The following is a 25538-nucleotide window of genomic DNA, read 5'->3' as shown; positions in this document are numbered from 1 at the left end:
TTTCTTCCAACTTTCGTGATGGTATGGTGCTGAAGCAGAGATAGGCTGTCTGGGGCTCAGACAACAAGCACTGCTTGAAACAACTTGTCAAGACTACTTTCTTCGTTCTGGCCTACGATACCTTTTACTTGCTTGATTTAAATGGGGCTAACATCCATTTCTTAACACGCACAAAAGGCTAAAGATAGTGACATCCCTTGTGGCTTAAAATTTGAAAGGTAAGATAAATGACTTGAGACAAAAGCTAGTCTTCACAGTTGCCAGTGTGGATGAACTTTTTACTTTTTAAAAAATGCTGCTCTTTTCACTATATTTCTCGGTCCCCTAAAATCACTGCATCGTCTGTCGTCAAGTGCATGAATGTTGATGGTTTTTAATAAATAGAACGGTGGATATTCTACTCGGCATGGCTTCCCCTATCTATTACGCAACCCCAAAAGTATGTTTAACAGTCACTGCTTCAGAAACACTCCTTGGGTCGCCTGGGCATATCTCCCACTTCATCTATAAAATAGCTGCTCCTGACAATATGAGTCCCGGATATTCTTAATGTTCTTTTCATACTTGTAATTCCTCACTGCTGCTGCGGGCATTTGTTCTAAAATTCCCGGTATGCAGTGGAATGTCAATACTCATTTTCGATAAATATGTAATGTCATAAACGTACAGTTCCAATTCAGAGTATGTGACAGTGTTAGACTGAGCTTTTCAAAAGCGTGACGGTAGAGATGGTAATGCAGTGGTACTCGACCTGAACACAAACCATCAGTGCTGAATATAGATTCTTCCAGGATTAAGTTTAGATGACATAGCTTCGGTATTTCATGACCACAAAAGTAAACATCCTGTTCCCATAAGACCATAAACACTGACCCCCTGATATTAAGTGCTTCTGTACGCATAAACACGAGACTTTTAAGCAACTTATTTAAGTATACCAAATAGAAAAGCAATTTGTTCTGTCGCCATCACTATCCATTTTTTCTTTATAACACAGATGATCATTTATGATAATGCAAGAGATAAAAGTATCATACTTATATGATATGCATGAAAGTACTCATACACAAATCATATTAACGGAGGTGCAAATCTTATTTCTAAGATACGCAGCTTATCTTGACAACATAGAAGCAGTTTTATCAAATATACTCTCATTACGAAGGAAATCGTCCAAAAGTTACTGGCTGCATAAAAGTAAGGTTGGTAACAGTATTGAAGCAAACTGGCCGTCATTTCTGGGAAGAATAAGGCAGCTCAGTAAATTCTATGGCTTCAGCAGACGCCAAACACATTGTTTTCCCCATGAACAAAGACGAAGACATATTTTTCCCCACAGAAATATCAGCACCAGCTCATGTCAGATCAAACGAACTTATCCAGATCAAGTTGTCAAGGCTTGTTTGAACCACATCCGATAATCGCAAATCGTAAATACACAAGAGAAAACTTACCGTCATCTAACATATGTTCAAACTTACTGTCATCTAACATATGTTTAGTCAATTATATATATCGTTATCAAATCTATACTTAAACTACACTATGTACGGCAACCTCAAAAATATTGTGATTGTCTTCCTTTGTTCATTCCAGGAAACAATTACGGACGCCATTCATTTCTACCGAAGGACACGGGCGTTTGAGCGAGCAATGCGTATTCTCTGCAATGACCTCATGCAACAATTATGTTTCATAATTACTCAACAAATGCAGCTATAACCAAACAAACCTAAACTATACAAAGTCTGATAAATTTCTTTCCGTTGAAAAGCTCGGCCAGTTAAGAAGAAAAAGAAAAAGACGATGGATAGAGGAAGATCCTGGAACAAAATCCTTGGAAGGCACTGTAGGGAGTGTATGTGTGATGAGTCAGATCCTGCCCGCGCCACACTTCCTCCTCCACTGTCAGCACCTCTGCAGTGTAGCAGAATTTCAGTTGAAATCAGCAGACTTTTAATAGAAACGGGCATGGATTCTGGAATATACTGTGAGACTGTAACGTTATCAACAGGGTCCTCTTATTTTGAGCTTTTCAATGAGAAAAGTACACACAACTATAAAGATTCCTATGCAAAATGAAATCATTCTAGGAACAGACTTCCAGAATATGAATAATACGAAATAAAGTCATTGAATGCTAAATATCCATCGGCTGGAAAATCGTACTTAAGTTTACATCAAGGAAAGATGCAGCCTCTACCAAGAAGTGTAGTTTTCACTGATATTCAACAAAGGCGCACATAGTCCTGATAATATTTCACATTGCTATCTGAAAAATTACTGCACGCAACCAACATCAACCAAATCTAGAACAACGTGGCGAAGTAAAATTTTCTTAGGTTTCGGTAAGATTGCTTAGAAGTGCTGTTGTGGGATTTAGATTATGCTTTAAAAACAATCAACCAATTTAAGAACAAAATCTAATGTAGACAGCCAGATTGTGCTAGATTTTCATCATGTTTATTTAGGTACTTCTTTCAGTCATTCATTGAGTTTGTGTTTGCGCAATCACCTATTTTTGGATAAACTGTACCTATTTTTGATGAATGGGGAGGGAGTTCTACACTCCCGGGGTCTCATCTCCAACAATTTTGTGAAGTAGTTTCTTCCGTTTACTTGCAATTAATGGCTGTTGTTTTTATCCGGATTTTTCGAAAAGGACTTTTCACTATTGACGTCATCAAAGAGGCTTGAAAACTTAAAGGTTTAATGTAACTACATATTGTATAATGCTAAACCTATATATAGGCTTAGATATACTGTGCATGGAGAGAGTTCCACATTCGTGGGACCCCATCTCACGCGTTTGTGTGTGTGTGTATGTGTGAGAGAGGGAGAGAGATGAAGGGGGAACGTTTCCTTCCATTCATTCTTTTTTCTCTCTCTTTTGAGGGAACACTCACTACAAACAGTCATTTCTGAAATAACCAATAACTCGATTCTAAATATAAGAAATATAACAAATCGTTTTCATTCCGCGACTGGTGACATCGTACAATGCAAGAAAATGAGAATGTGGCAACACTTCCCCCTTGTTAGCCAAGCAACGTCGACGCTGCCACTCAGGACAGTGACTGGATTGTGGGTATAAGTGTTATCTCGGGGGCTCACCATCAAGACCAACTCTAGGATTTCTGAGTCCATAATCCACGAGTGTTATAGCCTATCGCAAATTCCTTCAGAGGCCGCCTGCACTAAGACTGCCAAAATGCAAGTACTGCTCTCTTTAATCTAAGGTTGAGTGCGAGTTGAATACTTCCTCGCAGGATAAGTGTATACGAACTTTGTGTTCCTGAAAGCTTCTCTTGGTGTACCTGCATCTGTTTAAAACTAGTCTCATTTGTATACACTGTATATTTGAATAGTTCGTAGTAATTTCGTCTAAGTTGTGCAGAGTTTCAGCCTTTTTTTGTGGGCGAACGAGGATGGATTGCAAAGAAGAGTTGAGAAACGTGTAGAGGTTAGATATATACGGCGGTAACAGAAGATGTATCACAGGCAACACAAAGCTACGTACAAAAGCTAACGTATGATGCAAAAATGCAACTTTACGAGATAGAGTCTCTGGAGCCTAAAACTCCCTTCCCGTACTGTACAAATTGTAAAGAAAACAAAAATCAAGATTACAGTGGTCTCGGGTCAGTTGACATTATGGTAGATCACATGGGTGGCGCTGGAGTTGGAGGGTGAGATGGGGATGCTGGCTGTTGTATGGAATGCTGGGTGAGGTGAGGGCTGCTGGTTGTCTAATGATAATGAGTGATTGAATGACAGCTGTTGTGTACGAAAAATTTTCTATTATAATAAGGATGCTGTGCTCGGAGAACAGTAACGGTCTGCACTGACACTCTGACGAGCTCCTTTTTCTTTTGAGATGCTGGCTGTCAGGAGTGATGGCTTTTGTTATGTTGTAGGTGTTAAGAATAATAAAATAGTAACATTAAGTGATATCGGGAATGCAGTTTGGCGTCTAGAATACTTTTTCTTATATTTGGAACAGGAGGATGTTAGGCCGCTATGGGGGTATTTTGAATAGTAGGGGGATGTTAGATGTTTAATGTAGGGGATGTAGGGTGGTGTGGGGAATGTTGAGTAGTGTAGGGGATGCTGGGTGGTTTGGAGGGGATGTTGAGTGACTAGTATAGGGGATGCTGGGTGGTGTGGAGTGATGATGGGTGGTGTGGGGGGTGTTGAGTAGTGCGAGAGATGCTGGGTGGTGGGGAGGGGACGTTGAGTAGTGTAGGGGATGCTGGGTGGTGGGGAGATGTTAAGTATAGGGGATGTTAGGTGGTGTATGGGAGTGTTCAGTTGTGCAGGGGATGTATGGTGTGAGGAATATTAAGGTTTGTGGGGGATGTTCAGTGGTACGGGAGATGCTGAATGGTATGGAAGGATTTTGGGGGGTCTAGAGTGGTGTTCAGAGGGTAGAAGGCAAAGGACATTCTAAGACGCATGGAAGGGAATTAACTTCACTTGGTGAGGTTAGACGTGAAGGTGGCTGAGCAGGTAGTGGGGTGGTATGACCCATTGGGTATAGTCTGTATTTCATGATTGTGGTCGTAACCGGCAGAACACGAACAGTACGTGGCATTAGACCTGCCGGTCACAGTAGCGGTATTTGGCAACAGTTCTCATATCATGCTTGTCACTGGTTAGGAACGCAGGTGTAGTAGGTCAGTTGATTTTATTGTTCGCTTACTACGCAGGGAAGAATATCTTACCGAACACGTTCTAGACAACAGACCCCAATCTTTCATGATCGTTTCTGGACATGAGGCTCAACAGTTATTTACGTGTTCTTGACCAGGAACCATCCTGAACTATACCTATTTTAGATGGGAAGCTCAGACGTTCTGAATTTGTCCTGGGCGGGAGGAAAACCGATTTTAGACTCGTACAGGACACGTATGTCGACCTTTACTAAGCAAGTCTAGGACAAGACATATAGATCCATGCAAGTCGTGTCTCTTACACAAGTTAATGGCCCTTCAGTGCCAATTTTCCTCTTAGGAATGCATCTTTTAGGGGATAGTAGCATTCGTGTTTTGATATATACACGCAGTCTAAAGTGGAGGCTGTGTGTGTGTGTGTGTGTGTGTGTGTCTGGCGGGACAGGGAGGCTAGACTCCCCACAGTCCACAATCGACCGCTGTCCCCCTACTGTACCAGCTCAGTTCCTAAAGTCGGATGCGAAATATCCTTACCCTCCGACGCCCTGTTCCTTGACACCTAGCTATCACTGAGTGGGTGGTGGGATGGCTGCTGGGGTGGATTGCTGTGACAGTGAACAACGGCTGGAGTAAGATGCTGTGACAGTCAACAGTAGCTGGGGTGAGTTGCTGTGACAATGAACAGCAGCTGGGGTGGGTTGTTAAGTGCACAGCAGCTGGGGTGGGTTGCTGTGACATGTCACCAATAGCTTGGTTGGGTTGCTATGACAAAGACCAGTAGTTGGGGGTGGGTTGCAGTGGCATGACACCAACAGCTGGTGTGGGTTGCAGTGGCATGACACCAACAGCTGGTGTGGGTTGCTGTGACAATAACCAACAGCTGGAGTGGGATGTTGTGACACAGACCAACAGCTGGGGTGGGTTGGTGACACTGACCAACAGCTGGGGTGGGTTGTTGTGACACTGACCAATAGCTGAGGTAGGTTTCTGTGACACTGACCAGCAGCTTGGTTGGGTTGCTATGACAAAGACCAGTAGTTGGGATGGGTTGCTGTGGCGCTATGTGGCTTCACACTTCGTGGAAGAAACCTCAACAGGTTTTGTTGACACGGTCCGAGACGATTCCCACAATTTTTACGAATATTAAAGTATATGTCTTAAATGATATATGACATTCTGGCGCTGTATAACAAGATCACTAATATTACACCTACATTTGTCCTCATGTAGTGTACAATTATCAGGACGTGGTGCTGATTATCGGCCACAAGGTGAGTGTGTATCATGACTAAGCAGGCGTCCATGCGTCCCGCACCAGCCCTCGCGTCTCCGCTCCGCGTGTCCTAAGCGATGGCGTAATGCATACATCGTACTCAGGCAGCGTCTTCTTAGGCATGGCTGGCATGCCTTGCAACAGACGCCATCTCATTCGCCCTTAGCTGAGGCGTCCGTATATGTGGTGGGAAACAAGTCATGTTATCTAGGGTGTGGCGACCTCCATGAAATGCTTAGACGCATGCGTCAGCGGGCGCGGCAGTCGCCAGTTCAGCTAGAGAAGCCAGACCGCCTGGTCGAGAGCTCCGAGGGCTGGAGGCTTTGTATTGATCATCAGCACGCACGGCACACACACAAGGCAAGTGCGGCGTGACAACCACCGCTTCTCTCACGCTGGCTTACCATTTTCCCAGCCAGACACGTGCAGCCGTAACATGACCACCAGGCTGCGTTGTGATCTGACCTGTATGGTGCAGGTGTGACACGACCAGTGAGATGCAGGGGTAATATGAACAGTGAGGTGCAGGAAGTATAACCTAACCTCTGAGGAGCAGGTGTTTTAAAGCCCAGCAGGTCCTTTTTTTAGATGCAGCTGTTTTGGTGTTGTGGCCTGTCAAACTTGTGTGATGAGTGCAGTGAAACCACCAGGTCTATTGACACGAGTTAGATGCAGTATTGGGTCTGACCAGTACGATGACTTATTTCTTGTGACATGAATAATGAAGTGCACGATATGTAAGCTGACTGCAACTCTGTATGTGATATGAAATGGCCAGAAGGATGGATGACTAGGAACGGAGATATACATGCTCAGCAAGACGTAATTGCACTTGCTGGCCTTTACACTTATTAGTTTAGTATCAGTAAATATTAGATGAAAGAATAAGTATACTTAAATTGATATAAGCACAAACACCCGAAAACTCGCTTTAAAAAGTAGGTAACGGAGTCGGAGAAAGAATGTGTATACTCTGCAGTTACATTTGTCAATGTATTTAAATACAGCCCAACATGTTTGCATGCGGGATGCAGGGGAGCACTAAGGGCGCCACCCCCAAAATAAATAAATAAATAAAAGTTGGGTCCCAAGAAAAAATTTCAGCCTTCACTAGTTTGAATTTTGCGGCATACCATCGTCATTCCTGGCTTCTCGTTTTGACTGTAATTTATGATATTGCTTCTCTCTTAAATGACACTATTATTTTGATCGGTTGACTAGTGTACATCCTCCTTTAATTTCGTATTCTGAGTTACAGCATCATTAAATGTAATTACCAAAGGATAATCTTTGAAATAAATACTCAAGTTGAAATACTTGGGTGTTGCTTGACATATATTATCCGTAAAAAAAAATATATGGTTTAGTGTTTGGTACATAACCTAATGCCTCATACACACAGTGAAGAAATAATGATGATGGCATGTAGTGGTGTTCCGTTGAACAGTTAAAGCAGGCGGTGGCAAGTGATGGTACTCCGAAAAATAATTAGGATATAACCAATTTCTATGCACTGTAGGATTCGCATATACCTGGACAGTAAGACACCCGTATATACATATCATGCAACTTCTCGTCCTCAAAATTTAAACCCTCGGTGTTTGTGTGACGTAATAAAACCCCCTTGGCAGTTGACTTTCTGACACCTAACAAGAAATGAACCACAAGTTGTAGTGCATATTCATAGGAATCCAATAACACATGGTATAACGTTGCTACGACATTACGGTAGCCATCCATTTATATCGGCTCCAAATTAGTGCGTGCTCCCCGACGTTAAACCCGCACCTGGCGGTATGTGCAAACTACTGTGAACTTGCAGGTTAGGTTTGATGAATGGTTGAAATTGCGAGCGGGGAAGCTTTTCAGCATTTTGGAATAAGAGATGTTTTAGATGCAGACTTCCAGTAGACTATAAAATCAAATCTAACCAAAATACTGACGGCCAATAAAGAGAAACGAACTGGACAAGAAACTTTTTGTACCTTCAGATTGTGCTTATGATAAACAGGAACGCAAATTAGCTTGCTTTTATAATTTTTTAACTGAAATAATTCCATATAACACCCTTAGTTACCGCAGGTATTGCAACAGCTTTTTGAGTGACTAATACATAACGCATGTTCTGATTAGACCGGAAATTACATCTGACGTTGCACATTCATGTGACTGACCGCAGTCTAGATGTGTTATGGAAATATTCGGAGAAAGACAACATACCAACCCATAGCTGTTTACGACTTTATAACTGAGCAAGGCTCGTTCATATTTCAACACCATTAGTCCTCAAACTTTATACACTCGGTTGTTGTCTGACTTAATGACCCTCGTGGCAGTTAGTTGACTTATTTTGTCACCCTCTTACAGAAACTGTATCACAAGCTGACAACGGATATGATGAACTTTTACTTTTTCAGTTAGCATTCGTATTTCACATTAGATTATCGAGAAAAAAAAATGCGTCAGAGGGATGAAGTAACATGTCATCCTCACTTCATTCCAATAAATGTCGCCTCTTTGGGCTTGCATAAATCCTTTTATTGTCTCACACAAGGGATTACACTGAACAGTTACAGTTACATTCTTGGTGCACAATGCCAATATTTCTCAAAATGGTTGTCTACCGTACCATTATTGCCATCCATTCTATTTGTTGAGGGAAGTAACCTTATCTCAGCATTTCTGTACTCATTAAGTAATGCACATTCAGGAACAATGTGGCACGGTGTAGTATCTAGGTATTCTATGCACTAAATTCTTGATCTTGACTTCTCACAGCATCAGTGTCGTCCATAATAACTGTAACGTAATATTAACTTCATTTACACAATCTTTTCCTACCTTTTCCATATGTAAAATGTTTATTTATGAGAACATGCACCTAATGTTTCACTGTGTCACTTTTCATGGATTTCACTCTACAAATCTTTTGTTTGGACTAATGTGTTTATCAAGAGAGTAAGGGATGTGTCCATTTCAACACACCCTCTTCTGCTCTCAACCACACTCTTTTTATTCCCATACATATCTTACCCTTTCAGTACTTACTTGATCAAACCACCAACACCACACACTATCCTCAAATGTTTCATTTCCATCACATCCACCCTCCTCTGTGCAACCTTGTCTATAACCCATGCCTCACAACCACATAATATTGTTTGAACTATTGTTCCTTTAAACATATCCGTTTTCGCTTTCTGAGATAATGTTCTCTCTTCCCATACATTCTTCTTTGCTCCCAGAAACTTCGCCCCCTCCCCCAAACTGTGACTCACTTCTGCTTCTATGGTTCCATTTGCTGACAAGTGCACTCACAGATATCTAGAACACTTTTCTTCCTCCAATTTTTCTCCATTCAGACTTACATCTGAACTAACTTGTCCCTCAACCCTGATGACCCTAATAACCTTGGCATTACCCTAATTTATTCACAACTTTCTCCTCTCATATACTCTTCCAAACTCAGTCACCAACTTCTGCAGTTTCTCGCTCAAATCAGCCACCTGTTCTTATTTGCATATAACAAAGATGCTTTTAAATTCTCCGGAATCTGAAAATAAGATGGAAGAATTGATAGATGACGGAGACATTTCATGAGAAAGGAAACTTTAACAACATATTGGTAGATGTACACCGAGGTATACATTGAAGGAAGTTATATAAAAATAGACTATCCATCTTTCATTTCTCAGTATGGGATGTCACTGATTTATTATTCATATCTTACTTTCCAACCTAAACATGCAGACATGAATATGTAAACATCATATATGAGAAATATGTGTATTAATTGCCTTGTCCTTTTGCAGAAGAACCATGAGAACTGTGGTGAGCATCATCCTATTACTGGGAATTCTTCATGTAGGTAAGTGATGCAGTCAGACAGCATATGTTTTGTTCCAGACATATAAATGTTTTATAAGTGTGTACATGTTGCAGTGGAGAGTCATCAGATAAACATCAAGAATATTATTAATTTTAAATATGTTTGGTGAATAAGTGTGATAAAGATTATGTTTGAGGACACTTCATATTTCAGTGACACTCACATACACTGTACTGGAAACATGTCATCATATTCAGTGATACTGGTAACACTATGTTTTATTTTCTTTTTCTAAAGGTGTAAGATTAATAATCTACTAATTATCTTACATTTATTGGAGTGGATCATATGTGTACAGCCTGCTCATGAACATAAATACTATACTATACTATACTCTATTCATATGTGCAGTGTGAATAGTTTCCAATTCCCTTACAGGAGTGCTTAACAGTTCATTATGCTAACATAAATTGAGCCTCAATGTATCTGTTCCCACTCTCATAGTATTTTTCTCTTGTAGTCCAAGCCTAGCAGAGCGGGGATTCCCAATTCCATGCAGTGAACATACAAATAGTGCAGTGAATTACTTGTGTACATTATTCATGGATGGAAAGTATTGCTTTGTAATGACTCAGTTATGGAAGGAGTTGGGAAGAAAGAAAGCTGAAGCCATGAAACTCTCAGGCCTAGCCACAGACACAGAGAGGGTGAGATACAACACAATAAATGAACAGCAAATCTGGGGAATGGATGGTTGTCTTTAGATTCTGTGAAGGGACATTGCAAGACTGGATTATCATACTTGGGAAAATATAATCTTAAACACCCTAGAAAATGTTTGAACTGACTGATAAAAGGCAATTGCCATTATGGGGAAGTATGCAAATTCTACCACCCAGAATTGTGCAATGACTAGAGATTAAGCACTGCTTGAACAAGTAATGTGAGAATCACCTCATATCAGGGACAATGAGACATATTCCTCATGCCCCTCAAAATGCAAGTTCTTTTTTTTTTGTGATAGACAAAGTGCCAAATAGAAGTAGGGAAGAACTACCTGGGGAGCAAATGACATTGGCATCCCTTTTCAGAATGGTGAGGGAACTAAAACCTGTGCGCCAATTTCAGAAGAACAGAGCGTATCAACCCCGCAAAACAATACAGAGACAAGCCATGTAACGTCTTTCGTATATGCCAACATACAAGGATTGAAATCACCTAGAAGAAATAAAACCCAATTTGTATGTTCCTTACAAAATGAGTCAGTGGCAGTATATGTGGCCTTCACTGAAACTCAAAAAAGACCACATGGATAGTGAGATGCGGATCCCATATTACAACCCGTACAGATGCAACAGGACTAGAAGATCATCAGGAGGAGTTGAAATATATATTGTAAATACACTTATAACAACTAAATTCCTGAACTTGTCAAATGATGTAAGAGAAGCACTTGTCATTGCATTAATCTGTAGACTACCGGATGCAAAGCCTCAGGAATTTTGGGAACAAATAAGAAACATAGAATCATGTCGTGACCTCCTTGGAAACCCAGTACCAAATGTACTTGTTCCAGGAGACTTCAACCTAGCACATTAAATACAGACAGGCAGGAAACAACATCATAATGGAAAATACTCACTCTGGAAGAAGCTTGGACATACAGCTGCAGAAAAGAGTTATTCAGACTATGTGAAAAGTTCTTCCTCAGCCAACAAATAACTATCCACAGGGAATAACACTCTGGACCTTATCTTCACAAATAATGTGGAACTAATGTGACATTACCATCTCAAACATCTTATAACTTGATCAAAACCTGACTGATGCAGAAACTAGCTTGTTTGCTAAACCCCACATAAGAACACATGAAATAATGGAGGTGTTTCCAGTAATTTCAGTTTTTATAGTAATTGAATAAACTGGGAGGGTGTGATGAGATTTTGCAACATAATGGGAAACTCTGCTGAGTACCAAAACAGAGGGAAATGTATAAATGACAAGACCACTTTGGTAACCCAAACAGGCAACAAGCATATACATCAAGAAGAAAGCACAAAAGGTATCGATTAGAATGAGAAAGATGAGCTCTGTACTAGAGGCAAAATTGAAATGAAGATCTAAAGAAGCCACAACTCACCCAGCAAAGGAATGAAAACTATCGAGTGAATTATTGGACATAGACCATAAGCTAAAAATGTCATATGCAACAGGAAAAAGAAGAAAAAGTCATAAATGAAATAAGAAATAATCCAAAATACTTTTACTCATGTGCAAAATGCAAATCCAGAAACACAAACTCCATTGGCCCAGTCAAAACAGAAGGTAACTTTACATATGACTGCCAAGAAATGAGCAAGATTCTAGAAATGCTATGAATTGGTATTCACCAAGCCAAAAACAACATAAGAAATACAAGACCCAACAGATGTCTTAAAAGAGTTATCCCCCAAGTGTGCACATAGCAAATATCATCTTTTCAAAAGAAGATTTCAAGAGGGCTGTTAAGAGCATGTGCACTAAATATCCTCTGGAGGAGAAGTCTAGATTCTGGCATCTTTTCCAAGAGTCTGAAACTGACCCAAATCGCCCCACTCCTAAAAAACCGTGAACAGATATCATCAACATTGAACATCATCAAAATCTTTGAAAGAGTCCTAAGAATCAAGCTGGCTGAATTTTTGGAAATGAACAAGCTACATAACCCAGGACAACATTGTTTCTGAGCAGGAAGATCTCGCCTCTCTCAGTTGCTTAATCATTACGATGACTGCTGAAAGCTCTGGTAAAGAAAGAAAATGCTGATGTGATTCACACAGACTTTGGAAAATCATTTGACAAATGTGATCATGGTGTCATAGCACATAAAATGTAAAAGATAGGAATAACCAGAAAAATTGGGAGATTGATATACAACTTTTTAACTAACAGATCACAGTACACAATTTTAAACCATCCCACTTCCAGTGCCTCCCTAGTAAAAAACCTAGTCCCCTAAGGAACTGTATTTGCTCTCACTCAGTTCCTCATTGTTATATCAGACATAGACACAAACAAGCACAGTTCTATTTCATCTTTTGCAGATGATACAAGAATAATTATGAAAAATCACATCAATAGATGATGCTGAAAGACTACAAAGTGACATAAATGAAGTCTTTAGCTGGCAACTGAGAACAACGTGGGGAAAATGGAGAAATAAAAAAAACATAGAATACAGGACAGACACAAGTGCTATTGTAAACCAGATGAATGATGTGAAAGGCCTTGGAGTAATAATGTCCTCACTTTCAGCAAACATATTTAAACAGTGGTTGCTGACCTTCACGACAAGGAGAGGAAACCAATGATGATGATGATCTTCAAGGCTCTAATTCTTTCACAAAGTGAATACTGTTGCATTCTAACATCACCCTACAAATTGGGGATTTAGAAAGTGTCCAGATAGCCACATAAATGTGGTAATGGAACTAAATTAGTGGGAGTTACTGTAAGAACCGAGGCTATATTCTCTGGAGCACAGATGGGTGAGTTATATCATCTATGCCCGGAAAATCTGGGAAGGTATGGTTTCTAACATACATTTGAGAGTAACATCCTGCTGGCACCACCGGCATGGAAGACTGTGAAATTCTGCGTCTGAAATCCAAAGGTGTGGTATACGCAAAGAGAGAGAATGCCTTATACATCTGGTGTTCAAGCTTCTTCAAGACCTTGCCATTTACCATCAGCAACAGCATGGAATATATGGTAGATTAGTTTAAGAGAGCACTGGACAAGTATCCACAAAGTGAATGAGACCAGCCAAGCTGTGGGAGTCAGCAACAGCATGGAATACATGGTAGATTAGTTTAAGAGTGCACTGGACAAGTATCTGCAAAGTGAATGAGACCAGACAAGCTGTGGGAGCCATATGGCCTGAGGGCTGTTGTTTCCAACAAGTTGGTTGACCAGTGACCTAGTGCAGTAGCCTAGGCCTAGTCCAAGCTGTGAGGCTAAGATATGTGAAGACTCCACGAGGTATAACATCACTGAATATGACCAAAGCGTTTTGTTGAACTTTATGACTGAAAATACTGAAATATGGTACATTTATGATTTATACCATGATTGGGTTCTTTTCCATTCATAATTTCTTTACCCCTTACCTGTTTCTCTGTTCTCTTCTTACAACTTTTTGTTTCTCACATTATGCCTGCCCATGATCTTTTAATTCCACCTCTGTCACCATTTCTTTCCCTACTTGCAGATTATTTAGTAGGATTTTCCTTATTTTAGCCATGTGTTGTTTTCCCTGTATGATCTAATTAACATTTCTCTTTCGACAGCTGTTGGTTTTATGTGCTACAGCCGTGGGGTTGGTAGTGACTATACTGGTGTGACATTCTGCCCTTCAACTTCTTGCTTCTCAGTTGGGGGCAGCTTCTGTGAGTTGTTAAAATGCTTTCTTGAGTAACATAAAGTTTGAGACAGCAAATCTGTCATACCTTGCCCATTAGTGCAGTCAATATGTCATACCTTACCCATTAGTGCAGTCATCTTTACCTACTTTTGTATCTAATTGTGTACCACAGAGAATTTCTCATAGCATAAGCTCATTTAGTTTAGTTGTTGTCTTAGGTCATATACTAAATAAAGATTAATTCCTGGAATGTCATAATATTAGTCTGAGCCTTTGGCCAGACAAAATGGGGTGTGAAATGACCAGTTGTTACTCATGCGTATGGTATAAGGAAGGAGCTCTTGGCTGGTAGTGCTCCATATATTGAACTCTCTTTACTGTAATACAATTATACCTTTGTCTAGCCTGCATTCACAATTTCAACATTTGCTGATTCTATTCATCCATTTTACTTCCCTTTGTGCTAGTTAGCTCATTTCACCTGAGTTGCAGTCATCCAACAGTAGTGATGGATGGCATAAATAATATTTTTGATTTACTTGTTAATACAGTATGTGCATTTTGTAACGTAAACTCTTCAATCCTGGATTGCACAAATATCACTGTGAAATGACTTTTTGTTATCAAGCCTGTTTTCTTACTCTCTTTTCTGGTGAAAACCCAGCTTTATTAATGTGAAGTTTAAGTTTCTCAGACTATGCTAATGGATATGTCTTTCACATAATGTGGAATGTTTTCTATGAATTCCTGTTAGGATTTTTCAAAAGTTTCAGTGGAATGTGAATTACCTCCTACTTATTTAGGTACAGTAACATATTTACAGTTTCAGTGTGTTGTATCTTCCTGTTTTGAGCACACTATTGAATAATATATGACTTAGCAGTAATCTTCAGTGGTTTACTTCTTCAGATGTTCATTATATTTTTACCCATGTGTGTATGGGAGATGGGTGTTCCTGCCCTTTCTGCTTGCTTACAGGGTATGCATTGAGTGCTCTTACTTTGTAAATACTCTTCATACATGTGTCCTTGGATGAAAGAAGCCTTCTTCATGAGATGCAGGTTCTTATGGATAAGACAAATGCAATAAGAATTAAAGATGAATGTAGGATAATAGAAGTCATGGACAACTTTATGAATGAAAAATTAAACATTAGTTTGCCTGAGACAAGATTGAGAGGTTGTGGGACCTTTGAGAAGAATGAAGTGTGAGATTAGGTTTGCAGATGATACAAATTGATATATGAGATAAGCTTTGGGATGTTGAAAAGGAATAATGGGGTATCCCTGGGGTATCCCATGTTTCCCTGTGTGTTGTAGGAGGCGAATAAAAGGGGAGGGAGCGGGGGGGGCTGGAAATCCTCCCCTCTCGTTTTTAATTTTCCAAAAAAAGGAACAGAGAAGGGGGCCAAGTGAGGATGTTTCCTCAAAGGCTCAATTCTCTGTTCTTAACATTACCTTGATAATGTGGGAAATGGCGAATAGTACAAAAAAAAAGATATTCCACCCTTTCACTGAGCTGGCCTGCAGTGCAAATCTCACCCCCTTGGTGGCTGTTGACTCAGTATGTGTTATGCAAAGTTTGCCCCTGTTTGCTGGCTGTTGATGCTTCGTGCATGATCATGAAGGGTTTTTCGTACTTCTTGTTTAGGTAATAGGGAGTGAGACTCACTGTATTTGAGGGCATTTGTTGCACAGAGCATCAAGCTCACAGGGTGACAAGGGACATGAGAGAGTGGGCATTCTCGACCAACATTGTGGCTGTGTAAGAAATAAGATTAGGGCGTGATGCAAACAAATAGACCTTCATGTCATTCTCCCTTTCCTCTGTGTGAGGAATGATCACCCGAGAGGTGCTGGTGCACCCTTTCCTCCTAATGAATTTTTTCATGGGTACCAGTAATGTAATATCTCCAGATATATATTCATGTAATTCATCTCCAAAACTGCTTGTGTAAGAAATTAGAGTAAAGTGTGATAACAATGTCAAGAGAAAAAAAGAAACAAGATATCTGTGTTCTTTCTTTTCTTGTACTACCAGATGTGTTAGAGACACCCTCTTCCCTGCTTACTCAAAAGTTGTTTTATTTCTTTTCATCCATATTCTTTAACCTTTAAATGCCAGTCTCTCGGTCCATAAAGATGTGTTTTGTGTGTGCTTGATGGTGGAATTTGATGCCAATCCTGTTGTTTAAGGCTTTAAGAGAAGATGCATCTTCCATCCTGCATTATTTTTCTTAAAAGCAGGCTAAGCATTGAATCTTTCCCACGGGGGCTTGAAGTTTTTAAGAGTATACACAAAAAGCTTTTCTGTTTACATAGGGAAAGGATTTCTTGTCTTTGTTCAAGGTCTTAGCTAACACTTTTAAAAAACATTCATAGTGTTTTATTGAAGACATTTCAATCCAAAAATTGTCTGCAAGCATCTCATGTCAGCTCCTTTGTTTAGTAAGACAGCCTGAACTCATTTGAAACCTGTATATATTAAAGTCCAGAAAGCAACTTGACACTGCCTCCCAAAAGACATTGGGGATGCAACTTCATTTCCAAGGTGCTGCTAGAGGAATGCCGCATAAGTGGACAAGTAGCTTTTCATTTGGGAGAGAGCATAAAACCAGTTGAGAGAAACTTTTTGAGAGTGGAGAGGGTTGATAGTGGAGTGACATAGGGCACAGTGTTAGATCCTTTGTACATGTGTGGACTCATGATAATCCATAATTTCCAGGAAATTGTCATTTGTAAAATGGAGTCACAAAAAAGGTGTAGAAACTGTGATGAAACTTTCCAAGGATATAGAAGCCATCCTGACCTAAAAAGTTCTGGAATGAGAGCAGGCTATATGTCTTTCATAATGAGAGCAAGAAAACTGATTTGATTGTTTGGAGAACAGCACATTTCTCTTCCAAATAGCATAGCTTCTTTCAGAAGATTTGAGTCATCTTTTATAAGAATAAGTACCTGGGTGCTTGCTTGAAGTCAAAAGATTCATCCTCCCAAGGAAAAGGTTGAGGAAGAAGGAAATCTCTGGACAGGTCAAACCAGGATCCTTGTGGACTAATATCTACCTCACACATATTTCAAGATAGGCATCTCACCACTCATACAAAAGTTAAATGAAGGCTCAAATCTCCTCCATTTCCAAGATCTCAAGATCTTCCACTAAAAGTTAAGGTCTGTGATCTAAAGTACTCCTCCAATGTTTTCTTGCTAAACTTAAAACAACTGTCTACTCTTTGGAAGGTTAAAAGAAAGCCTTGGAAACCACAAAGTGAGCAGAGTAGGAGACTTCCAACACCTTTTTGTATCTTTAATTTAGCTGAACTGCAGCCACTTGTTTAAAATTCTATTTTAAGGCAATTATACATGTCTGAAATACTTGACACATGACCTGTATTCTCTGTAGCCCCAGCTCTGCTGAACAAACATCTTCATATCTCAAATCCAGAAGTTATGAAGATGTGATGAACTAGGCTTAAGTATCTCTTCTGCCTTAAATGTACAGCTTTTACCCATGCTTATAGGAGAGGACTGAAGTATTTGAGCAGTCTTCAAAGTTCTTTAAACCATTCAATGTATGAATAAAGAATGCAATTAATGAGAGTGATCTGGATTGGGCGTCATTTCAAAAAGTAGGTTTTGCTTGGTTTCCTCCCAGTAAGGTTCTTGTAATCAGACTTTGATGGAAGTCAATGAAAACAACCAAAAGCAGCATTCCTTTGGTGATAACAAAAAGTAAGTCCTTTCATCATGATACTGTTCATGCAAACATAAATAGTGATGGTCCAAAATGTGATGAAGATTTCGGCTTTCCCTTGGTTATTAAAGAAGTCTTATATATCAAAACAACCAAAAGCATCTTCCATATTTACTGCAGAATTGCATGGCATAATGATGCACTTGATTTAACAGAGCAATATCATAAAAGAAATATACAAACTACTTCAATTCCAGCCACTATATGATATGCTCTGACGCTTCCCATAGTTCAAGAAATCCAATTTTGGATCATAAGAATCCACTCATTAGAGTGTAAAAGTTTGTAAGTGTCCTGGACTTTTTGTTGCTAACATAGCTACATCTAGCATTCTATACGAGACTTATTCCTCAATATAGTTTTATGCGCAAAATAAAAGAATATGTTAGATACAAAAGTCAAGGTAGATGGGACCTTCAAACAAAAACAAACCATAGAGGATGAAGAAAGGTACTGAATTGTGACATTCCTCTTTTAACAGGAATTGCCATTTTGACTAGTTCTTTTGAATGAATGCTTTTTTTTTTTTTTATTATTAAACTTAACTGCCATCTCCCAAGTTATCTAGGTACATATGGAAACAGACGAGGAATGGTCCAACCCACTCACATACACATGTATATACATAAACGCCCACACATCCACACATATATATTATTTTTTTCATTTATTATACTTAGTCGCTGTCTCCTGCATTAGCGAGGTAGCACAAGGAAACAGACGAAAGAATGATCCAACCCACCCAAATACACACGTATACACATAACACCCACACACACACACACACATATCCATACCTATACATTTCAATGTATACATACATATACATACACACATATACATATATACACATGTACATATTCATACTTGCTGCCTTTATCCATTCCCGTCGCCACCCTGCCACACATAAAAACAGGACCCCCCTCTACCCCACACGCGCGAGGTAGAGCTAGGATAAGACAACAAAGACCACATTCGTTCACACTCAGTCTCTAGCTATCATGTGTAATGCACCAAAACCACAACTCCCTTTCCACATCCAGGCCCCACAAAACTTTCCATGGTATAGCCCAGACACTCCACATGCCCTGGTTCAGTCCAATGACGGCATGTTGATCCTGGTATACCACATCGTTTCAAATTCACTCTATTCTTTGCAAGCCTTTTACCCTTCTGTATGTTCAGGCTCCAATCACTCAAAATCCTTTTCACTCCATCCCTCCACCTCCAATTTGGTCGCCCACTTCTCGTTCCCTCCACCTCTGACTTTTATATCCTATTTGTCAATCTTTCCTCACTCATTCTCTCCATGTGACCAAATCATTTCAATACACCCTCTTCTGCTCTCTCAACAACATTATTTCCACACATCTCTCTCTTACCCTTTCATTACTTACTCGATCAAACCACCTCACACCACATATTGTCCTCAAACATTTCATTTCCAACACATCCACCCTCCACTGCACAACCCTATCTATAGCCCATGCCTCGCAACCATATAACACTGTTGGAACCACCATTCCTTCAAACATACTCAATTTTCCTCTCCGAGATAATGTTCTTCACCTTCCATGCATTCTTCAACGGTCCCAGAACCTTCACCCCCTCCCCCAGCCTGTGACTCACTTCCACTTCCATGGTTCCATCCACTTCTAAGTCCACTCCCAGATGTCTAAAACACTTCGCTTCAGCTTTTTTCCATTCAAACTTACCTCCCAATTAACTTGTCCCTCAATCCTACTGAACCTAATAACCTTACTTTTATTCACATTTACTCTCAGCTTTCTTCTTTCATACACTTTACCAAACTCAGTCACCAACTTTTACAATTTTTCACCTGAATCAGCCACCAGTGCTGTATCATTAGCGAACAACAACTGACTCACATCCCAAGCCCTCTCGTCCACAACAGACTGCATATTTGCCCCTCTCTCCAAAACTCTTGCATTCACCTCCCTAATAACCCTATCCATAAACAAATTAAACAACCATGAAGACATCACGTACCTCTGCCGTAAACCGACATTCACTGAGAACCAATCATTTTCCTCTCTTCCTACTCGTACACATGCCTTACATTCATGATAAAAACTTTTCACTGCTTCTAGGAACTTACCTCCCACACCATATACTCTTAATACCTTCCACAAATCATCTCTATCAACTCTTTATCATATGCCTTCTCTAGATCCATAAATCCAAAACTCTTGCATTCACCATAAACAAATTAAACAACCATAGAGACATCACACACCCCTGCCATAAACCTAAATTCACTGAGAACCAGTCGCTTTCCTATCTTCCTACTTGTACACATGCCTTACATCCTTGATAAAAACTTTTCACAGCTTCTAGCAACTTACCTCCCACACCATATACTCTCAATACCTTCCACGAAGCATCTCTATCAACTCTATCATATGCCTTCTCCAGATCCATAAATGCAACATACAAATCCATCTGTTTTACCAAGTATTTTTCACATACTTTCTTCAAAGCAAACACCTGATCCACACATCAAGGTCAAGAGAAAGGTGCAAGAGGTGAAAAAGAGGGCAAATGAGAGTTGGGGTGAGAGAGTATCATTAAATTTTAGAGAGAATAAAAAGATGTTCTGGAAGGAGGTAAATAAAGTGCGTAAGACAAGGGAACAAATGGGAACTTCAGTTAAGGGCGCAAATGGGGAGGTGATAACAGGTAGTGGTGATGTGAGAAGGAGATGGAGTGAGTATTTTGAAGGTTTGTTGAATGTGTTTGATGATAGAGTGGCAGATATAGGGTGTTTTGGTCGAGGTGGTGTGCAAAGTGAGAGGGTTAGGGAAAATGATTTGGTAAACAGAGAAGAGGTAGTAAAAGCTTTGCGGAAGATGGAAGCCGGCAAGGCAGCAGGTTTGGATGGTATTGCAGTGGAATTTATTAAAAAAGGGGGTGACTGTATTGTTGACTGGTTGGTAAGGTTATTTAATGTATGTATGACTCATGGTGAGGTGCCTGAGGATTGGCGGAATGCGTGCATAGTGCCATTGTACAAAGGCAAAGGGGATAAGAGTGAGTGCTCAAATTACAGAGGTATAAGTTTGTTGAGTATTCCTGGTAATATATATATATATATATATATATATATATATATATATATATATATATATATATATCATAATTTATTGACCCATATCCCTGGGGACAGGGGGGAAAGAATACTGCTCACGTATTCCCTGCATGCTGTAAAAGGTGACTAAAAGGAGAGGGAGTAGGGGGCTGGAAATCCTCCCCTTTAGTTTTTACTTTTCCAAAAGACGGAACAGAGAAGGGGACCAAGTGAGAAAATTCCCTCTTAGGCTCAGTCCTCTGTTTTTGATGCTACCTCACTAATGTGGGAAATGGCGAATATGTATGAAAAAGAAATTCTTTTTATCCATGGTCACTAAATGAAGAGGAGACCTGCCCCAATATGTTGTACCTGCAATTGTAGCATGGTATTTACCATGGAATATGTATTCATGGAATTCCCAAAATATGGGATTCCCAAAGTTAAATTTTTTCATCGTATTCGCTATTTCCTGCATTAGAAAGGTATTGTAGAGAACAGAGGACTGAGCATCAGAGGGAATATCCTTGGGCCCCTTCTCTGTTCCCCTTTTTTGGAAAATTAAAGACAGGAGGGAAGGATTTCCAGCCCCCACTCCCTCCCCTTTTAGTCGCCTTAAATATGAATTAAATAATAACAACGCAAGGAACAAAAGTATTAGAGAAAATTGTAGACACTAATGTTAATGTGAGCATACTGAGGAATTCTTTAAAGGAGGCCAAAATGTATTTGATATATATAGCTTTGGACATACAGAGGGAATGTGAGGAAGCATTAACAAAAAGGACTTAAATGTCGGAAGAGGAGAGAACAAGGACAGTAAGACCAAATTAGAGAAGTAGGATGAAGTGAAAAAGATTTTGAGCGACTGTGGCCTGAACATACAGGAGGATGAAAGGTGTGTGGCAAATAAGAGTAAATTGGAACAATATAATATACTGGGGTTGATGGGCTGTCAATGGACTGAACCAGAGCAAGTGAAGTGTCTAAGATAAACCATGGAAAGGTATTTAGGGCCTGGTTGTGGATAGGAAGCTGTGGTTTCGGCACTAAATGTAACAATTAGGGAATGGATGTGAGCGAACGTAGATGACAGTGATCTTGCATGAATAGATGAAAAAAAAATATAAAGTGTGGATTGAACTGTTGTTTTTAATATTAGGTATCCTGACACTTGAGAATTTTGGCTAGCCAAAATCCCTGCTTTAGTATACAGTGAGCCACACTAAATCTTTTGGAGAACTTTCAAGATGAACAAATACATTTGGATAAGGTATGAATGGTTGGGAAGAGGGACTTGAATGTGTTTGTTAAGTTTGGTTGAAATTAACCTTAAACCTGTAGAATTATTGCAGACACATCTACAATCAAAGTAAGACACCACATAGTCCTTGATATACATCACTTGAATGACTTTATGCTAGTTGAGTAACTTTATTTGAATTTTGGATATACGTCACCCTCTAACGATGTAATATAATGTTGATGAGGGTAAGCCTTTAGTTGTTTGGTGATTTTAATTTATCACTGTCAGTGAAGATCATATCGTGGTAGAAATGTATTCTTCTAGCAGTGATTATTTTAAAGAATGTTTGGTTAAGTATTTTGAGTTGGTGATGTGTTTCTTTCATATTAAACTGCATTTTCACAAGAGAAATACACCATCTCAAAAAGCCTAATGTAATCTCATTCTGGAGGAGAACCAGAATTTTATGGAATATAATGAATTTATTGATTTGAGTTTCATTTATATGAGTGTTATAATTGTTGCCAAATGTAATCTCATTCTCCTTAGAGTAAGTCTTGAAGGTGGACCAGAATCTTATGGGATATAATGAATTAATTTATTTGAGTTTCATTTATATGTTTTATAATTGTTGCACCTCTAGAGTAAAGAATTACATGATAAGCATTTTTTTTAGACACAATTTAATGGCATTGCCAATAACTATAATTTCTTTTTTCTACAGTGGATATGGCAGAGGTGAAGAAAGGCTGTGCTGACAAGACCTATCCCGATGGTTGCCCAGCAATAGATTTAGGAGTTTTTTCACAGCACACTTGTTTCTGCAATTCTTTCTTGTGCAATCCTTCCTCCATGCCTTCTATTTTCATGCCGCTTCTGATACTTCCATACCTTCTGCTCAGGTTTCTTTAAATCATTTGAGAAACAAGCATCACATATTATCAGCAAACCATTAATTAAGATATTTAGCTGACTTAAGGAGATTAATAATGTTCATTGCACATATTCTTTTCATCTTCAGAATCATTTCGAACATCATTTCATAAAACTGGTCTCTGATTCCTTGATCTTTTTTATTTGTTGTCTACTTTGCATTTTACCAAATGTAATATGCTTTAGCCTCATTTTAGACCAACTTTAAAAATTCTAGAGTTATGAATTCCAAACTTTGTTGACTGACATATATAAATGTAGTTCTTTAGGAAACCTATATATGTGTCACAGAAATGTCTACTCACTCATATAGAAATTATTAAAATGTAGCTTTTTAGAAAACCAATATGTGTGTCGCTCATTTAGAAGAAAATATAAATGACGTATTTTAGCAAATTACTGTATAAGATATATATTCTTCATATCAGATTGCTAGCGTTTTTTTTTTTTTTTACTAAAAACAAGAATCCAGACTAAAGTAACTTATTATTCTGTTCAAAGCAGATATTGCAAACCAAGTTTTGATTGTCATCTTGTTCTGCTGTGGTTTTCTTTAAAATTCAGCAAAGCATTGTAGATGATGTATCTTAAGTATCTTTACTAAAGAGATTGTCTGTTCTTGACACTACCTCACACGCAGGAAATGGTGAGTATATATGAAAAAAAGATATACATATATATAAAGAGAGGAATTGGCATTATCAGATGACATAAAGTTGTGCCACAAGATAAAAATCACCTCAGCTAGGTTGAATTGTTGCCAGTGGACAAAAAGGTGTAAAGTTTTGTTCAGGAACTTCTCACTGTAAAGGAAAGCATCATTTCCTTGCCTCTAACTGGGGTGGAGCCTTGATGCTTTAGAAACCCATAAAAGGGGTCCTGGGGTTGCATAATTAATTTAAAAAATTCCATCACTTGCATTATATTTGCATGCATGAGAACTGCTTTGCTGAATTTTATATAACATGATTTTTTTTTTACTTTTTACTCAAAGTGTTGTTATTAAAATTTCCAAGTGGACCAAATGTTTGTACAAGACCAGGTTGCCTGTCCACCCTATTTTCATTTTCATAGGTGGTATGAGTAAATGGTAAATTGATTTATATCATTACTTTTTCATATCTTAATATATACAGTAATTGGATGTTTATTGTTTACTGAAATTGAGTATTTATATAAGTTGCATAATACTGAAGTATAATATTCAATTAAATTTTTTTCACTTTTTTATGATGATAAAGCAGCTGCCATTTGCAGCACTAGTGAAGTTTACATAAAATGTATTGTTTTTTGTAGTTTTGTTATACTGCAGTAAAATGAATATCAGTAGTCCTAACTCACAGCCTGAAATATTTCAGGTCAGCATGTAATAGTTTGACAAATTGTCCCAGTCTTTCACTAAACCTCATACCATACTGACTCAAAAAATATGAATAATTTAGCAAAAAATTAGTTTTCTCTCTGGAATATTAATTATCCACTCAGATTTTTGAGTGACAGGATTCTTCTGATCTGGTGTAAAATAAATCATCAATTATTCAAATGGTAACTACAACTGTTACTGCTGACAATGCAGAGTTTGCTTAACAGATGTGCATTTGTAGTGATGTAGATGCTATTTTCACATTTGAAACTAGTGTATGACCATAGATAGTGAGAATATATTGAATGAGAACTGTTTAATGCAAAATGTACTTACAATAAGCCCGACCATATATAAAGTGGATCAAATAATGTAGAGAAAATTTATGATGTATTTAAGGCTAGTTTTTCTAAGTATTTAGAAAACATATTATTTGGAGTGCTGTAAAAATTACTTGTTTACCTCTAACATGACATTTTTTTTCCACTGTCAACATGTAGTACTGAGGAAACACAATGGTTGGTTTGCTACTGCCAGATTCAACCACTTTTTGTATTCTATGACATCCACCTGTATGGCAAATACATTTGCAATGACATTACCCTCAAAATTTGTAGTTCTATTTGCAGAGTATTATGCTGGTTATATTTTGATGCACTGGAGTGGTAGCATAAAACTGACAAATTAGTTTGAGGTATCCAAGCACCAAACTCTTGCTCAGCATTCCAGTGTGAGTTTTTATGGAGTGTAAGATTGATACAAATTTTAATAAATTATTTATAACTGCCTGTATTATTATTTTCTTAACATGACACTCACACTTTTTTATGTGTCGTAAGATTCATATCCATTCCTAGAGGAGCCTGAGGAACCTTCATCTTGATTCCCATTCACTGTGGTAGTAGAGTTCCTTCATTACCAAATAGATTTATAGTGACTGTAATTCATCACAAGTGACTGTAATTCATCACAACTTTC

At 38.8% G+C, this 25538-nt stretch overlaps 1 protein-coding gene across 3 annotated transcripts; it reads left to right on the top strand.

Annotated features, from left to right (window-relative positions):
* The first annotated feature begins 3047 nt into the window (after positions 1 to 3047).
* LOC139760385 (uncharacterized) lies at positions 3048 to 25346 on the top strand. 3 transcript variants are annotated; one of them, XM_071683510.1, is made up of 4 exons: positions 3048 to 3213; positions 9759 to 9814; positions 14104 to 14202; positions 22989 to 25346. In XM_071683510.1, exons 2-4 carry the CDS (start codon positions 9766 to 9768, stop codon positions 23174 to 23176), a joined length of 336 nt encoding a protein of 111 aa, XP_071539611.1. In that variant the 5' UTR covers positions 3048 to 3213; positions 9759 to 9765; the 3' UTR covers positions 23177 to 25346. The 3 variants fall into 3 exon arrangements, with proteins under 3 accessions (XP_071539611.1, XP_071539620.1, XP_071539601.1); XM_071683519.1 differs by lacking the exon at positions 3048 to 3213 and adding an exon at positions 6204 to 6306; XM_071683500.1 differs by lacking the exon at positions 3048 to 3213 and adding an exon at positions 6429 to 6451.
* The last annotated feature ends 192 nt before the right edge of the window (positions 25347 to 25538 follow it).

Source organism: Panulirus ornatus, chromosome 3 (assembly GCF_036320965.1).
Source record: "Panulirus ornatus isolate Po-2019 chromosome 3, ASM3632096v1, whole genome shotgun sequence".
Taxonomy (NCBI): domain Eukaryota; kingdom Metazoa; phylum Arthropoda; class Malacostraca; order Decapoda; family Palinuridae; genus Panulirus; species Panulirus ornatus.
This window is presented reverse-complemented; position numbering and strand designations above follow the sequence as displayed.

Coding starts and splice junctions, on each gene's coding strand:
- LOC139760385 (XM_071683500.1), top strand. Junction 9,815..14,103: donor ACTGGGAATTCTTCATGTAG/GTAAGTGATGCA, acceptor CTCTTTCGACAG/CTGTTGGTTTTATGTGCTAC. Junction 14,203..22,988: donor CTCAGTTGGGGGCAGCTTCT/GTGAGTTGTTAA, acceptor TTTTTTCTACAG/TGGATATGGCAGAGGTGAAG.